This window comes from Vitis vinifera, chromosome 12 (genome assembly GCF_030704535.1).
Source record: "Vitis vinifera cultivar Pinot Noir 40024 chromosome 12, ASM3070453v1".
Lineage (NCBI taxonomy): Eukaryota > Viridiplantae > Streptophyta > Magnoliopsida > Vitales > Vitaceae > Vitis > Vitis vinifera.
Genome location: NC_081816.1, coordinates 10,068,397 through 10,087,040, shown reverse-complemented (window position 1 = coordinate 10,087,040; position 18,644 = coordinate 10,068,397). Strand labels below are relative to the sequence as shown.

The following is an 18,644-nucleotide window of genomic DNA, read 5'->3' as shown; positions in this document are numbered from 1 at the left end:
GTAGTTTTTATTTTTGGATTTCATTTTTGAGGTTATGTGCTTTAGAGTGAATTTCTTAACTCAAGGATTCTCATCTAATTGAGATAATCAAGCTTAAAAGTTATTGTTTTATGGGATTGACTTCGAATTAGTTTTATGGGGATTTACGATCAACTGGCAACACATCGAGGCACTCTCTTACACAATCACTACTTTTCTTGCAAGTAGGGAAGACTGAGCTCAACCTAAACTAAATTTGTCACTCTTGACAAAGAAGGGGACAGATGTCTTTTGAAAAATGAATTCAATATAAAAAAGTTTTAAGATAATAAGAGAACTTGTCTTTTAAAAAAAGAAATTCAATAAAAAAAAATGAACGTCTCTTTATAAAAAGCAGTGTTTTAAAAACTGGATCGACTCGATGGTCCAACTGCAGACCGATTACCAATCCAATCCAATTCAATAGTTTGAGTAGGGTTGTCTGTTCTGTTTCCTTTTCTAGTTAGTTCTCTCTCTTTCCTTTTCTTCCCCTTCCCACCTCCAACCCTCCCACTTCATACAATTTTTTTTTAATGTTTTTATATTTTTATTTACTTCATATCCATTATTATTTTATATTTATTATTTTAACTTTATGATTTTTAAAACTTGTGATTTTAATTTACATTTATGAAAACATTATAATTTTAAATAAATTTTTTATTTTAAAATAAGTTTTTCATTTAAAAATAAAATTTAAATTTTCTAATTTTAAATTAAAATTCTGATTTTAATTTAAATTTATAATTTGAAACCAATTTTTTTATATAATTTTTTTATGATTTTCAAATAAAAAATTAATTTTTATATAACATATATATTATTATTTTTATTTATTTTAAATTATAATAATATATAAATTATATATTTGTAACATCGTAATAAACCCTGAACCGATAACTTTTCTAGTTCAATAACATATTCAATTTTAAAAGCATTGATAAAAAGTGAATTCACCCTTTAAGAGTTAAGTACAAAAATTAAATAAGTGATGGTAGAACATCATATTAAAATATTTATTTTTTAAACAATTGTATTTTAATAATATTTTTTTAAAAATAACATTTAAAAGAAAAAAAATCCCTTCTCAAGGTGTAATCGTTTCTGATCTGATCACCATTTCTTATCTTCCCTTGCCGCTCATCCATTTGGAAGTCCTCATCTTAGCCATACGAGAAAGGTAAGTAAGCATTGAATGATGAAGCCCCATGTAAGCATAGATTCTACTAAAAAGAATAAATAAGTTCAAACAGAAATATTGAAACAGCAAAACCCATGCTATGATTCAATTACAGTCTCTCTGCTTTCAAAGTGCATCGTTGAGCAACCAGGATAGAATGATCAATTAGCAACCAGGACTAGATTATGATCGAAGCCTGATGCGACTTGTAGAACCTCAGAGCCTTCCAAATATTCAAGCAAGCTTGGCTCAACCTCATCAGTAGAGCTTCCTAATCCAAGCCTACCACTTTTGCCACAACCCCAAACCCACACCTCTCCCTTAGATGTGAGGGCAATGGAGTGTGCACGTCCTCCTGATACCGCAACTGGTGTTTCCCCTGCCAACCCCTTCACCGCCAATGGGCAGCTCCCGGGCCCTGCCCTCCCAAGCTGAAAAAACTGGTTCCATCCCCATGAAATGATGCTTGTGGCACCTCCTATGGCCTCTGATGATTCAACCTGACAAATTGCCAAAGAATGGCCAAGGCCTGATGATATAGATATCGGAATGAAACTTGTAGTAACTGGTACCATTCCATAGTCTTGTGCCACTCTGCCCAACTGACCATAAATATTGCTCCCACCGCTTAATAGGTTGCCATTAACTGAAGTAAGACAATTAGGATTCACATGAATGCATATTTAAATCCATAGAGGCTGTGGAAAAGTCACTTACCGCAAAGAACTAAGGAATGATCAAGCCCACATGCCACATCTACAATGCCAACACCATTTTCTTCTTCGATCAGACTAGGCTCCCAGATGATAGGCATGTTTTTCTCCTTCTCAATTCCTTTCAAGACCATATTTTCAGCAACTTCCAGCTTCGAACTTGAGAGTTCCCTATCTGCAACTGAATTCAGTGGAAACACCTCCAAAGCTTTCCCAACCTGTCCTAATCTACCGTCTGCTGAATAACCCCACCCAAACAATTTTCCATCCTCAGTTTGTGCCAAAGCATGTCCCCAACCAAGTGAGACCTGTCAGAGAAAGACAGCTCAAGAAATTTTCCCTCCAAAAAAGGCAAGAGATCAATCATACCATACTAGGGCTGTGAATTAATTCCTTGTCCAACTGAGAAATGTCAATTCCAACATCAATTAGCATGTGTTATATATTTCTACCTTAATTACAATGAAGAGACCACCTTAACTATTTTTTCTCTTGCAAGTGCTTCAACTCTGGAAGGTACTACAGTCTCACTGATTCCTTTTCCAAGGCCAAGCTGCCCATGCTTAGACTTTCCCCAGACCCACAAAGAGCCGTCATCTCCAATGGCTGTAGAAATGACACCAGATGCAAATGCAGCTCGAACTTTTACTTGATTCAACCCTTCTACTCTCGTTGGCACATTCCATGAATCTCTGGTATCAATCAAACAATAATCAGTGATTTGCCTTAGACAAAACGCAGAAAACTCAAATGTGTTTGAGAACACTTCACAGAGATTTTTGGAAGAATAGAGTTGCTCTGTTTCTTGTATATTTGGTTCTCTTAAAATAATACACACACACACACACACACACACACACACACACACACACATTAAGGAAGACTCCAGAACTATTACAGTAACTGAAACGGTTAGAGATGGTTACATGGTTAAACTAAAGTGGTTACACTGATGTAACTAAGATTAACAATGTCGCTTAACCTCCCCTTCAAGCACACAGGTCAGGAAAGAACTGTGAGCTTGCTGTGAAATCCCAAGAAGTGTAATGTGGGTAAGGCCTTAGTTATAACAGCTGTAAGCTGCTCAACAGAGGTGATAAACCAAACAACTAGTGTCTTCTGCAAAACATGCTCTTGCACAAACTGATAATCAATCTCTACATGTTTGGCACAAAAATGCAGTACAGGATTAATGGCCAAATAAATTGTACAAAGGTTGTCACAGAGAACGACAGGAATGCAAAAAAGGGGACTATGAAGTTTAAGAAGCAAAGATTGGATCCAAGCAAGCTCAGCTGCAGCATTAGCAAGAACCTGGTATTCACATTCAATGTTGGAATGAGAGACCACCTTCGATTCACAAGTGGACCAGGAGATAAGATTGGCACAAAAAGAAATACAATACCCACTAGTGCTATGCCTATCATCAAGACAACTTGCCCAATCTGCATCATTGTAAGTTAAATCAAGAGATGAAAATAGTTGGAGTGAAAGACCAAAGATGGTAGAGCCCTTAAGATAATGAAGAACACATTTGACTACTTAAAAATGAGTGGATGTAGGAGCATGCATAAACTGACAAAGTTTATTAACTGTACAAGTAATATCAGGTCATGTGATAGTGCAATATTGCAAAGCACCAACCAAGTTGCGGTACAATGTAGGATATTCCAAGGGAGTACCATCAGAAATGGAGAAAACAGTACCAGAAGATATGAGAGTGGCTATAGGCTTGGCATCAGATAAACCAACACGATTAAGAAGATCATGAATATATTTGGCTTGACAAAGATGTAGAGCCAGACCATACAAGTTCAATACGAAGAAAAAAACTGAGAGGTCTCAAGTCCTTTAAAACAAACTGGGTGTTAATAGTAGAAATGAGGTGCTAAATAAGTGAGTCACTACTCTCAGTTACAATAATGTCATACACAGACTAAAACAGACAACATGTGAGAATGCTTCTGATAGATAAACATAGAGGTATCAACTTTGGAGTCACAAAAACCCCATTGGATATGAGCAGTACTGAGCTTGGTAAACCACATGACTATAGCCCGTTTTAAGCCATAAAGAGCTTTGGTCAATTTACACACATAATTGGGTTTGGAAGTGTCCACAAACCCCTCGGGCTGAGTTATAAAGACTTGCTTGGCTAAGTCACCATTGAGAATAGCATTATGCACATTGAGTTGTCAAATACTCCATGCCTTGCTTAAGGCCAAATTAAGAACAATTCGAATGGTAGTTGGCTTGACAGTAGGACTAAATGTTTCAAAATGGTTAAAACCAAGGGTTTGATCAAACCCCTTAGCTACCAAACAAGCTTTATACCGATCAATACTTACCATTAGGCTTATATTTTAACTTGTATATTCACTTACAACCAATGGCATGTTGAGTAGAAGATAAAGGAACCTGATTACTACTCAAAAAGTGATATTTCATAGTTTTTAATTAACTCTTTTAAACACTTTTGAGTAGTAGTTATCACCTTTTAACTCAATTGGCATGTTAAGGATCCTTGCAATTAATTCTAATAAAAAATGTGTTAAGTTTTGGTGTTTTGATAGCATTTTGATCACCAAAGCAATATGAGATTGAGGAGAGTTCTTTGGAATCCATGCAAGGAGTATACCCAGACAGGGCGTCTGGATACACCATCGGAGGGCGTCCGGCCCACATATCCAGATAGGAGCACACCTGACTGCCGCCATGTGCACCCGGATGTGCGCCGCCATTGCATCCGGCTACCGCGTACTTTCCACCCCGGATGTTCACGTCCAAAATTCAGGCGCCAGATAGAAGAGGAGGTGTTTCAACTTCTCCAGAGGGATGTATCCGAATCATCGGATAGCATCTACCCGGATGGGAGAGCAGCCATTCTGCACAGTGCTGCTGTGTTCTCCTGAAGCTTCCTGACATTTGCCACCGATATTTTGGGATATTTTGCTTTAGATATTTTATGTCTAAATTCCCAAAGTCTCCTTGTAACCCACCAATGATAGGATTCCTTAGTTATTAAGTTTGGAAAAAGGGTGAATAAACCCTTATATATAGTTTGTAATTTCCTTTACACAAGATATCGAATATATCATCGATCATATAATATATGGAATCAACGAACAGAGCACTTGCTCTGTTCTTATATATATTTGTTTTCTCGTTCTTTTTCTTTCTAGCCAATCAAACTCTGAGGATTTTTCCTAAGAGGATGAGAGGCTAGGCTTTTTGTCTTTTGGAGTGAAGAAAGCCGGGTAAGTTTCCACATGCAAAAATTGGAAGTTTGGTTGTTTTAATTTTTAATGAAGAGAAAGTGTGACCCGTTAATAGTTTTTATCTTTTTAGTTAACTTAAAACGCCTTCAATTCACCTGAGCCAACACTTGGTAAGGCAAGTGATCTCTGTCCATGGAGATGCACTAGTTTATCTCTTGCGAGCTTTTGGGAGATGGTTTGAAGGTAGGATTTTCTTGAATAACCAATACTTGATAAGCTTTCGGATTCCATGGATTCTTATTGCTTGCAATCTTGCTCCATGGAGGTCTAATTGTTATCTCTTGTTCGCTTTTGACAGATAATCCAAGGTTAAAGATCACCTTGAATGGCAAGTGCTAGGTGAGAGGTATGAGCCATTGCAAGGTGCATCAGTGAGAGGGATTTAGTGTTTGAACCCATTAATGGGAAGCATCTGTACCACACCGGTTAGAGAATTAACTATATGTTAATTTTCTAATGCGAGGAAAAGAAACAAGTGACCGGAACTCTCTGTTTTGTATGAGGAACCTGAGCCTAGTGATCTAAACTCCAAGAAACACTTTTTCTTTGTAAGTAAAATCAGTTACTATTTTTGGTTAGTTTAAAACCAAACCTTTTTCATTCAAACATCTTTATGTTTTCTTTTAAAGCTAACCTTGAAATGAAAAGACACCAATTCAGCTTTGAATTAATATCAATTGTGAAGTGAAAACCCATCCCAGTGAACGATCCTAGAGCCACTATTCTATAGTAGCTTTGTCTTTGCTACCCCAGTTTATGGTGTAATAGGTTATAAATTTTGTTGATTACTCCCGCAATCAAGGATACCAGCTGGACACGAATCAGCTGAGACACTGACTGGGCATGAATCAAATGGCGCCGTTGCCGGGGATGGTGCCACTTTACAGTGATATGACCTCTTCAGAGTACTTGTGATCTTTATCACAAGTTTGGTGATTTTTCTTTTCCCTTTACTAACTCTTTTTATTTATTTATTTTTCTTTGTTCATATTTTAGTATATCTTTTATTTAGCTTTTAGTTAATCTTAATAATTTTCTTTAGAATTTTATTTTCTTTTGTTTTCTCTGTTTTTAATTCACAAATTGCTAGTTGTGCATGCCATTTCTAAAACACTAGTGCAAGCTATGTTGTGTGCCATTTGTCAATCTTTTGAGCACTTGGTGGAGGAGTGTCCTATCCTTCCAGCGGCGAGGGAGATGTTTGGTATGCCATGTGGCATTTGTCAATCTTTTAAGCACTTGGTGGAGGAGTGTCCTACCATTCCAGCCGTGAGGGAAATGTTTGGTGATTGCAACACCTACAATTCCAATTGGAGGGATCATCCAAATTTCTCTTGGAAACCACAGCCACCTCAATATCAACAACCTGCTCAAGCATCACAGCAAACCTCAAACCTTGAACAAGCAATTGTGAACCTTACCAAGGTTGTGGAATTGTAGCATCCCAGAAATCCATCATTGATCAATTCAGGCAAGAAAATGCTCAAGTCAGACAAGAAATTGACAGCCAAGACAGAAATATGGATGGGAGGTTGAATGATCTGTCTCAGAAGACAGACAATCTCGAATACTCAAGCTCAAGGTTTGCCAACCTCAACAAAGTGCAAGAAAAAGGAAACTTTCCTTCTCAACCTTATCAAAATTCCAAGGGTTTCCATCAAGTGGAGACTCAAAAGGGAGAATTATTAATGGTGAAGGAAGTTAAAACGGTTATCACTTTGAGGAGTGGTAAAGAGGTTGAGCTGCCCACATGCAAGCTAGAGCACAAGGAAGAGAGTGAAACAGAGAAAGAAAAGAGGGAGGAAATAAAAGGAAAGAGAAAGGGGAAAAGTACAGAGAAAGATGACTGTATAAATGAAAAATCACAGAAGACAGTCATCAAGGAAGAATTGATGAAGAAACGCATACCTCCACTTTTCCTCCAAGCTTTGTATGGGAAAATCATACAAAGCAAATCCCAAGTGAGGGATGCAAACTTCATATGGGATCCGGGCAAGCTGAACCAGGATCAAATTTTTTGATGGACTTAAGTCTTTTTAAAGACTAGCTAGTCCATACCTTTTTGTTTTATTTATTACTTGTTTGAATTTTGATTTAAATGCTTTAATTTTAATTTGTTTTGATGTAATATAGGTTTTTGGATGATCAAAATCAAGATGACTGTGCAAACAATAACCTGAAATGTCGCAGCTGCACCCTCATTTCGCTACTGTTGGACAGGTTTTTGGAGTACTTCCTGGAGCTCAAATTATGCATACTTTATCTCGTTTCGAAGCTCGGGAAGTCAGGAGTCCAACGCTTCAAACAGTGCACGATTGGATTTGAAACGAAGAAGTATTGGCCGTTTCAAGATGAACTGCGCAAAGCCAAAGCAGAAATTTTTTTTTTTTTATTTCGCAGTCGGGCCCCCATTTCTAAGGGCACACGAGTGCCACTTCGCAGCGCCGTACGCCCATTTCGTAGCTGCGAAATGGGCTGCGAAAATCCCCCTCCTTACCAACAGAGCCCCGCACACCTTGGGATCACACACATGAAGCCTCTCACTTCATTTCTGACCTCCTTAAACCATTAAAGCCCATAGCTCCAGCTGAGAGCTCCAGTTGAGGAGACTATGCCATCCAAGGAGAATACCAGAACAGAGGTCAAAGTCTTGATCCAACCCACTCAGAAGGCCACCACAGATGCATCAGCTCCACAGGACCTTACCATTATTTGATCATCTCTTTACTTTTTGACTTTATATAGTATATATAATTCTATGATTTTGATGTCTTATATTCTGAGATTGGATGTATTACTGATGATGCATCATATATAGACATCAATTCTTATTTAAAACTTGGCATTTTTCTATTTTCTCTACTCACTATTTTTTTTGAAACATGTGGTTTCTCTTATACGACTCAGACTCCATGTCACTTAAGAGGTACCACTTCCTATTTTTTTAATCGCTTTGTCACATTGAGGACAATGTTCAACTTGGTTGGGGGGAGAGTTGAGGAAGGAAGTTTTTGTTATTAATGCTAAGTTATTTTGGTAATTTAGTTGTCTTTTGCTTAATTTTAAAATTTTTAAGTTTTTATTCTACTCTCCATGGTTATTAAGAAAAAATTTTCAAAATGAAATGAGAGAAATTGAATTTTTGCCTTTTCACTTGACTTAGATTTTGTATTATGCTTACTAAAGTTGATGAATTGTTGAAATTTCTATTGAATTCAAGCTTATGTCTTCCACTTTAAGCTATTCACACACTGTGCACAATAGGTTCCGATTATAAGATGAAAAACTATTTCCCTCTTGACTTAGGAAAATTTTAGACTTGGTACCTTTGACCTCATTTAATAGTATTGGGACACCTTATAAAAGGCCAATGAGTCTTTGAAAAGAAGAAAAAGAAAAATGTTTGCTTGCCTTGAAACCCGAGCAAGGTCTGAGGGGTATATGGTGAAAATCTTTAAAATCTGATGCCCTAAGCCTTAATTGGTTGGGAGTCACCGACCTCAATGCTCGTTACAAGGGTGAATGGGTGGAGTTTAACATACTGTAGGTGTTTAGGTATTAAAAATTCATTCTCAAAAGTCCGGGGTAAAATCCGAGGAGTTAGTGGTTGAAAAATCCTTAAAGCTTGATGCCCTAAACCTTAATTGGTTGGGAGTCATCGATGGACCCCCGTTACATGGACAATTTAGAAAAGAATACCCTTAAGCCTTGTACTCCTACAATGAAAAAAAATTGTGAAAAAAGAGGTGCGTTCTTAGCCTATTGGAGGTTGACTAGTTTGCTAAGCTTTGAAAAAGAACTAGGTTGGGGGGAGAGATTAGTTCAACATACTATATTCGGAAACTAATAAATAACACTTAGATTTTTGTGGAAGAGTAAGGTTTGACCATTTGGGAGTGGAAACTCTTTTAAAGCTTAAATTTGCATAATGCCTTCTCTTTAAGAATTGTGATTAGATAAGTTATTTGATAACTCTTGTTGAATTTTGAGTTCTATTTCTTTAATGTTCCATGTGAGAGTTAGATCATCATGCCACTTGATTATTTTTTGGAAGTGATCAGCATGATTTTGTAAATTATAGTGTTGTTTATTTTTATTTTTCTCTCCTTCATTGCTAAGGGACTAAAAATATGTCGGTTGGGGGGAGTGATTACTACTCAAAAAGTGATATTTCATAGCTTTTAATTAACTCTTTTATACACTTTTGAGTAGTAGTTATCACCTTTTAACTCAATTGGCATGTTAAGGACCCTTGCAATCAATTCTAATAAAAAATGTGTTAAGTTTTGGTGTTTTGATAGCTTTTTTATCACCAAAGCAATATGAGATTGAGGAGAGTTCTTTGGAATCCATGCAAGAAGTATACCCGGACAGGGCATCCGGATACACCATCGGAGGGCGTCCGGACCACATATCCAGATAGGAGCACACTCGACTGCCGCCATGTGCACCCGGATGTGCGCCGCCATTGCATCTGGCTGCCGCGTACTTTCCACCCCGGATGTTCACGTCCAGAATTCAAGCGTCGGATAGAAGAGGAAGTGTTTCAACTTCTCCGGACGGATGTATCCGGATCATCGGATAGCGTCTACCCAGATGGGAGAGCAGCCATTCTGCACAGTGCTGCTATGTTCTCCTGAAGCTTCCTGACATTTGCCATCGATATTTTGGGATATTTTGATATATTTTGCTTTAGATATTTTATGTCTAAATTCCCAAAGTCTCCTTGTAACCCACCAATGATAGGATTCCTTAGTTATTAAGTTTGGAAAAATGGTGAATAAACCCTTATATATAGTTTGTAATTTCCTTTACACAAGATATTGAATATATCATCGATCATATAATATATGGAATTAACGAACAGAGCACTTGCTTTGTTCTTATATATATTTGTTTTCTCATTCTTTTTCTTTCTAGTCAATCAAACTCTAAGGATTTTTCCTAAGAGGATGAGAGATTAGGCTTTTTGTCTCTTGGAGTGAAGAAAACCGGGTAATTTTCCACATGCATAAATTGGAAGTTTTTTTGTTTTAATTTTTAATGAAGAGAAAGTGTGACCCGTTAATGGTTTTTATCTTTTTAGTTAACTTAAAACGCCTTCAATTCACCTGAGCCAACACTTGGTAAGGCAAGTGATCTCTGTCCATGGAGATGCACTAGTTTATCTCTTGCGAGCTTTTGGGAGATGGTTTGAAGGTAGGATTTTCTTGAATAGCCAATACTTGGTAAGCTTTCGGATTCCATGGATTCTTATTGCTTGCAATCTTGCTCCATGGAGGTCTAATTGTTATCTCTTGTTCTCTTTTGACGGATAATCCAAGGTTAAAAATCACCTTGAATGGCAAGTGCTAGGTGAGAGGTATGAGTCATTGCAAGGTGCATCAGTGAAAGGGATTTAGTGTTTGAACCCATTAATGGGAAGCATCTGTACCACACCGGTTAGAGAATTAACTATATGTTAATTTTCTAATGCGAGGAAAAGAAACAAGTGACCGGAACTCTCCGTTTTGTATGAGGAACCTGAGCCTAGTGATCTAAACTCCAAGAAACACTTTTTCTTTGTAAGTAAAATCAGTTACTATTTTTGGTTAGTTTAAAACCAAACCTTTTTCATTCAAACATCTTTATGTTTTCTTTTAAAGCTAACCTTGAAATGAAAAGACACCAATTCAGCTTTGAATTAATATCAATTGTGAAGTGAAAACCCATCCCAGTGAACGATCCTAGAGCCACTATGCTATAGTAGCTTTGTCTTTGCTACCCTAGTTCATGGTGTAATAGGTTATAAATTTTGTTGATTACTCCCGCAATCAAGGATACCAGCTGGACGCGAATCAGCTGAGACACCGACTAGGCACGAATCAAAACCAAAATCCAAGTATCATTCTTCATAAGGGCTTCATACTTTTTTTTTTTTTAATAGGTAAAAGAAGATTATACTAATAGAAAAAAGTATACATGACATATACAAAATAACTAGAAGCGCGAAAACACAAAAACTAGCAACCCCGTCCTAAGAAGAGCCTAATCAGTTGTGAAACCAAGGTTTGGTTAATCTCGGTTTTAATGATAACAAAACAAGGTTTAGAACTAATGATTATATTTCAAGTGTAATTAAACAAGACGATTTCTAAAGTGGCAATCACAAAGACAAATCAAGCCAAAGAGAAAACAAAAAGAAGAAAAAGGGCTCAAAGAGAAGTGTTTTTCAAGATCTAAGCTACATAAGATCTCTTTATAAGGTTATTGGTGCACTAGGATTTTCATGCATTAGATTCTTTACTTATACACTAAAATCATCCAAGAGTTATTTTGTTTTAAATATTTTAAAATTGGAAAATTTCATGTTTTCAACTAAAACCTTGTGTAAAATATTTTCCAAACTTGTTTAAAAGGTTTTAAGTTGAAAAAGTTGGTTGTTAAGCCAAAAAACGGCTCAACCGATTGAACCGGATGAGGAACCGGTCGACCCCCAGCTCAACTGGTCAACGGATGCAAAAAAACTCTCTCTCTTCCAGAATGGTTGTTCAACCGATCAAGGTTGAACCTCAACTGGTCGACCCCCACCTCAACTGGTTGAGGTCCGGTCAAGGGTTGATCAAGGTCCAACGGTCACTTGTGAAGCATTAAATGCTAACAGCTAGTCAACTAGTCGACCCCTAGCTAGATCGGTCGAACCCCCAACGGCTAGTTTGACATTTTTCCTCTATAAAAATGCTTCAATCTTCATTGTTTTATGAGCTTAACCTTCCTAAATCTTTCTTGAATATATTTGAGCCTTGAGAGAGTCTTTTTTAGTACACCATTATTCTAAAACTTGCATATTTTTAGTGCGCCATTCAATTTTAGTTTTCTTATATCATTTGAGCCTTAAAGTTTTGTACTAGGATTTTGTGAGATCCTTTATTCATTTGTAAATCTTTAAGAAGAAAAGTCTAAGTGTGAGGAATCACTTAGGGATTCTCAAGTGTGGAGTATCACTTGAGGGGTTGTTCAAGAGTGGGGTATCTCTTAGAAAATGTAAAGGGTGCTTGGAGCCAAAAGTCCAAGAGGGTGGATTGGAACCATAATCCAATTGTATTATTTAAAAGCATGGTTTGGAAGCCTTATATTAGTGGAACCTCAAGCTTGGATTGAAGTTAGAGGAGAGTGGATGTAGGCGGGGTTGCATCGAACCACTATAAAATCTTGTATTTGCATTCCCTCTTCCCTACTCTTTTACTTTATCTGTAATTGTTTTTATATTATTATATTATATATTTGCATATAATTATCTCTTGCACTCATACAATTTAAATTTGTAAAAAGAGACCATTACCCTATTCACCCCCCCTCCCCCCTCCTCCCCCTTTAGGGTGATTACCTTAGATTGGATTAGCCTAAGAACCATAATCCAATTGTATTGCTTGAAGACTTGATTTGGAAGTCTTGCATTAGTGGAACCTCAAGCTTAGGATTAAAGCTAGAGGAGAGTGGATGTAGGTCGGGTTGCGCCGAACCACTATAAAATCTTGTGTTTGCATTCTCTCTTCTCTACTCTTTTACTTTATATGCAATTGTTTTTATATTGTTTTATTATATATTTGCATATAATTGTCTCTTGCACTCATACAATTTAAATTTGCAAAAAGAGATCATTACCCTATTCAGCCTCCCTAGGGTGATTACCTTAAATTGGATTAGCATAATTTTTCTAACACCAGTCTATCATACAATTTAAATTTGCAAAAAGAGACCATTACCCTACTCACCACCCCCCCCAAAGGGTGATTACCTTAGATTGAATTAGCCTAATTTTTCTAACACCAATCTATGAAGTCTAACATCGACAAAGAGTCATCTCCAATGTACAATCCAACCCAATCCTAAAAAAGAAACAAAAAAGAATTTTTAATTACTTGGTCCAAGCTTTTATAATTTTCAAAGGCTCTCCTATTCTTTTTGCTCCAAATATTCCAAAATAAGTTTTTTTTCCCAACAAAGGAGTGCTAACTTAAGAGCATCTCTCTCACTGAGGAGTGCATCATCCATTGTACATCAAATAAAGAAAAAATCAACTGCCGCAAAATGTGTATTTTCGAACAATGTAGGAGGATATGATCACCCATTTCCTCTTCTACTTTGTACATATAACATTTATTCGGCATTGTGGCTTACCACCACCATTTCCGGAAAAATTAAGTCTTGGAAATTAGAAAAATTGTTTCCAAAATTACCTTAGTTGTTACCTCTGTTTGGATTTCCATTGTTATTGGTATAGATGCTATGTCAGCGACAATCAAACTGTTGTTAGTTTAATGACGGTTGGCCCTAATTATGGTTTCCTCCTTGAAACTTGAATTATCCAAACCTTTGATTTATTTTTTTTAGAGTTGTTTCCTTGTGGTTGCAAAGAAGCTACGCTTGCCTGAAGAAGATTTGCCTCATTGGTGGCATTTTGTTGCTCTAAGCGATGCTCTTGTAAGTGAGCAACATATTGTGAATCTTTTCTAGATGCAAGGGTTCATGCCTAAACGTTACAAAGACCACAAAGGAGTTGTGATTAACTCCTAATCCTCGAGCAAGTAAAGAACATGATCTTGTTCAAAAATCGGTTCTCCAATCCCATTAAGATTATCTGCAACAAATTTCACCTTGAGAAGATATTCAATCATATTCAAGCCACCTTTCTTTATAGTCTGGAGTTGAAGGCGAAGTTGCATAATTCTAGCCTTTGAAGTGGCAAAGAAGAATGTCTCAAGAGCATTTCAAATCTCGAAAGTGGAAGTGAGACCGATGATTTGAGACATCACATTTTCAAGGAGGGGTGACTAAATCCACCACATGACTAGACGATTATGTCATTGCCAGATATTAAAATCTGGATTTGTAGTTTCAGAGTTCTTAAGAAGTTTCGGTGGACAAGATCATGACTCATCAATCATCTCCTCGACTCCATTAGCAATTACAATATTCAGCATCTGAGTACACCATTGAAGATAATTTGAGCGATCAAATCTGATGATGAATGCTTTGTTCGGAGATGGCATTATCAAAATTATATTTGGACTTGAACTAGTACCATTGTGGTGAGAACGACCAAGAGTAGAGGATGAGGTATCTTCAGATGCCATGGAAGGAGAGCTTCAAGGATCACAAGCTCTGATACCCAGACAAAATGTAGAAAACTCAAATGTGTTTGAGAGAATGTCACAAAGACAGATTTTGGAAGAAGAGAGTTGCCATGTTTCTTGTATTTCCGGTTCTCTTAAAATACATATCTGTACATTGAGGAAGACTCTAGAATTGCTACAGTAACTGAAATGATTAGAAATGGTTACAAGGTCAAACTAAAGTGCTTACACTGTTGTAACTAAGATTAATGATGCCGCTAAACAGCCTTTTCATCTTTAAATTGATGAACACTATCAGAAGGAATACTCCTTAAGCACATTTCATTCATTATCTGGATATATATCATTGACCCCAGATGAAATGGAAGTTCTTTGTTTATAGAAACAGAACAAAGCATTTTTCTGTTATTTGTTTCTAGGGATTCAGCGTATAGAACTAATGACTTATCCAAAACCATAAAGATCCATCATCTTTGTTGGCTGTAGAAATGATATGAGATGCAAATGCCATTGAAACTTTTACTTGATTCAACCCTTCGACTCTCTTTGCTCAATCCAGAGAATCCATGCCATCAATCAAACTAGAATTGGCACTTTGTCCTTTTAACTTAAATTTGAAAGGCACTACCAGTGATGCTGCCTAAGCACATTTTTCATTCATCACCTGGATATATAACACTAACTCCACGTGAAATGGAAGATAATAAGATATCTTAGAAAAGAAGAACAACACATTTTATCCTGTTGTCGTCTAAGGCTTGAGCATATTTCTACAAACTCCTGGCATGATTGATTTGAGAAAATCTTCTTATTACTGTTCCACAGCTTGTGGAGTCAAGATAAGCAAAATAGAAATCATTTCTAAGTTTGATTTCATAATTTCAGTAAAGCTTATTCTAATTTGCTTCGGCTATGTTTGGTTCCTGGAAAATACTAACAAAAGAAAAAAAATATTAAGGAAAATAATATGCTCATGTTTGGTTTTTACTAGGAAAAAGTTAAATCTATTTTTATTTTCCTTTCAATTTTATTTTCTTCTACATTTCCTTTCTATTTTCTTTCCCTCAAATTTTTGTAAAACCAAGCATAGTTTCGATGTTTTCGACATATCAAAAATTAGATAAACAATAAGCACAAACAAAGGTAGAAAAAAGTAGAAAATGTGGAGAAATCAATGGGGTGCTCGGCAATATTTTTGTCAAAATCCACTCTACAATCACCCCCTTCTATGTGGAATAATATATAGCATTAGAACATCATAGGTCAAGGTCTTAACATTGGATCAGTTAAAGAGGAGGGGGTGGACTCTAGCTAAAAGATGTTTTCTTTGCCTTGTTGAAGAAGAGTGTATAGACCACATCCTAATTCATTGCTTCAAGGCTAAGGTTTTGTGAGAGTTAATTTTTGCTCTCTTTGGGGTGACAGTGGGTTCTTCCTTAATTGGTTAAAGAGACTCTTTTTAATTGGAATGGTTCCTTTGTGGGCAAAAAGCGTCAAAAGGTGTGGAAGACAACTCCTTTATGCCTCTTTTAGATAGTTTGAAAGGAAAGAAACATGATTGCTTTCAAAAATGGGGAGTTTCGGTTTCAAAGATTGAAAAATTCTTTTATTTGTAATCATTGCTCTTGGGGTAAGTTGTTCATAGATGTAAGTCCATTATCATTTATTGACATTTTTTATTGGTTGGGTTCTAAATGAGGGTGGGTAAGTTTTTGTAACCCCTCTTCTTCTTGGCTTTCACCTTGAGTCACCTCTTGTATACTCCAGGTATGCTTTGGGTTGTCCTTTGGGTGCCTTTTTCTCTTTATATATAATATGCTTTTGTCTTTTACTTATACATAAAAAAATAAATAGCATTAGAAACTTTTTCCCCTAACTTCTCCCCCTATATGATGTAAGATATTACAATCACCACATTCAGACACGATGCAATTAGAGTATGTGTCACAAACTTCTTCCTTCACTTTTTTAAAACAATTCTTAAAATCGCTTCGATCTAGTTTTCAAAAACAAAATCTAGTTTTCAATAGAGGTAAGTAAATTAACTTATAGTAATATATTTAAATCACATAATTAGTATATTTGTAATAATTTAACTTCATAACGAGTCTACACTTATAAAATTCATATTTCTTATCGGTCGACACTATATAATTAAATTTAATATCGCAAATCATATCATACATATATTAATTTCTTCAACAAAACAACTTTAAAATGTCTATTATACTTCTAATTTCATTTTTAATAGTTTTTTCTTATATTTTCATAAGTTTTGATGAATTTTTTGTTTATCAATATTTTATGTCAAAATATCCGCCGAGATATATCGGATATATCCCTGATATATCCGATATATCCATAAAATCAAAGTACCAATATGTTCATGATTACTGATATTTTCATCGTTGATTGTACAAGTAAAATACCTTAAATTTTATTGTTTAAAAAAAAGACAACAAAATTTGAAAAAGCTGTTTTCAACCACAACCAAAAAAAAAAAAATATATATATATATATATATATATATATATATACCACGTGTTTTTGAGGATAAAAAAAGTGTTTCTGTTCTAAGTTCTAACAGTTCCCAACCAGTACTATGGCTTTCAACTTCAAACCACTTAGCATTGAATCCAAAAGTTAAAGTACATGCTAAAAGACGGGGGAAATAGAAAAAGGAAATTGGGGGAGGATGAGAATGGTAGAGAGGACCTTGGAGCAAGAAGACCTCTGCCGAGCTGACCTTCATGGTTTCTGCCCCAAGCCCAGACCTCTCCTTGTGCGGTCACGGCGAGGGAGTGGTAGTGGCCGGCACTAACGCTGCAAACATCAGATGGAAGCCCTGGAACGGGCGTGGGTTCGTAAGCGTCGCCCCCTAGGCCAATTAGGGAGGAGGGCAAGCCCAGAGCCCCATGGCTGCCATCCCCAAAACTCATAACTGATCTGGCGCTGCTGCTGAAACATCTCAGACTCTGTTTCTGCCCCATCATAATGAATCGCCGCATCACAAGCGGTTAACCACTGTCCAATCAGAACCCTCTCCCTCCTCCACCGATGACCGGGTTCAGTTTTCAGTAGGTTTGGCCACTTTGGCGTCAATCTAATGGACTTGGGGGAAGTTCCCCTTTCTCCTACCCAAAATATTCGCCAAACTTGTTATTGAATAAAATAAAAAAAGGATACACTTCAATATTTGAACTTAAAAGACTTCGGATGCTTATGATTATTATACTTCCACCTCTAATTATATTTTTTAAAATTCAATATAAAAATTCTATTGAAGAGTAATTTAAGTTAAAACATATTTAGATAAATTTTTTGTTAATAATGCTTTTATTAAAGAAACTCTTCTAAAAGGATGACTTTAAGTTTTGTTTTAATCAACTTTTGAAAAGAAAAAACAAAAAAAAAAAAAAAAAATTAAACTTCATGTGTTTATTGTTTTACTTAATTCTAAATAGAATTTTAATACTTAATAGTGTTAAATATTAAGTTGTTTGTTTTTATAGCATTTTATTTATATTAAATATTAAAAAGTAATGAAAAATCAATATATTATTTTTTCTATTTAGAAAAAGTTACATATTTTGACTTTTTCAATTTAGTAAAAAGTTTATAATAAGTTATGAAAAAATAAAAAAATAAATAACCTAAATTTTGAAAACAAATTGCTTTCAGTAAAAAGCAAAGAAAAACAAACACCACTTGAGTTTCTGTGTTTTCGGTGTTATTGTTGTTGTTGTTGAAAGAACTAATGACTTAAAAAACAAAAAAAATGTTGTCTGTAATTTCCATTTTGACTTTTATAAAAAGTTATTTAATATTTAATAAAATTATTATAATTGCAACATTGCTTTCTAAAAATTATTAGTTTTGTTTTTGCGTTAATTTTCATCTAAAATAAAAGTAGGAAATTGTTCAAATAAGGTGTATAATATCAAATATATTTTTAATATTAATTTTGGTATTGAATTATATAATTAAAAAATTGATTTTTTTGAAGAAAATATTCAAAAACTATATCAAGTGATGCTTTGAATAAGAAAATACTTCAAATCATTAAGAATGTATATTTATTCTCAAAGGAAAAAAAATGATGACTAAAATACAAAGGGGTTTTTTGGGAATTAATTTTAAAAATAGTTTTTCAATTTAGAAAGCTGAATGTAGTTTTTAATAATTTATTTAAAAAATATGATGATTTTTTAAAATAAATTTGACATGATTTTCTATGTTTTTTATTAAGTAATTGAAAATTAATAAAAAAAAATAGGGATAAATAGTTGGGCAAAAATTTGTATCAAAAATAAATTTTTAGGCAAACTCTTGCTTGAAA

General features: G+C 35.4%; 1 protein-coding gene across 2 annotated transcripts; it reads right to left on the bottom strand.

The window, feature by feature from the left end:
• Nucleotides 1–1,209: 1,209 nt before the first annotated feature.
• On the bottom strand, nt 1,210–17,504 carry LOC100247779 (uncharacterized). 2 transcript variants are annotated; one of them, XM_002266107.4, is made up of 4 exons: nt 17,021–17,504; nt 2,387–2,603; nt 1,916–2,219; nt 1,210–1,844 (listed from the first exon to the last, which is right to left on the bottom strand). In XM_002266107.4, the coding sequence occupies exons 1-4, from the start codon at nt 17,311–17,313 to the stop codon at nt 1,360–1,362; spliced, it is 1,299 nt and encodes a 432-aa protein (XP_002266143.1). In that variant the 5' UTR covers nt 17,314–17,504; the 3' UTR covers nt 1,210–1,359. The 2 variants fall into 2 exon arrangements, with proteins under 2 accessions (XP_002266143.1, XP_010657514.1); XM_010659212.3 differs by having other exon boundaries at nt 2,393–2,603; nt 17,021–17,480.
• Between the last annotated feature and the right edge of the window lie 1,140 nt (nt 17,505–18,644).

Coding starts and splice junctions, on each gene's coding strand:
- LOC100247779 (XM_002266107.4), bottom strand. CDS start 17,313: ATGCGGCGATTCATTATGATGGGGCAGAAACAGAGTCTGAGATGTTTC. Junction 2,604..17,020: donor AGAGGTCTTCTTGCTCCAAG/GTCCTCTCTACC, acceptor GATTGATACCAG/AGATTCATGGAATGTGCCAA. Junction 1,845..1,915: donor TCATTCCTTAGTTCTTTGCG/GTAAGTGACTTT, acceptor GTCTTACTTCAG/TTAATGGCAACCTATTAAGC.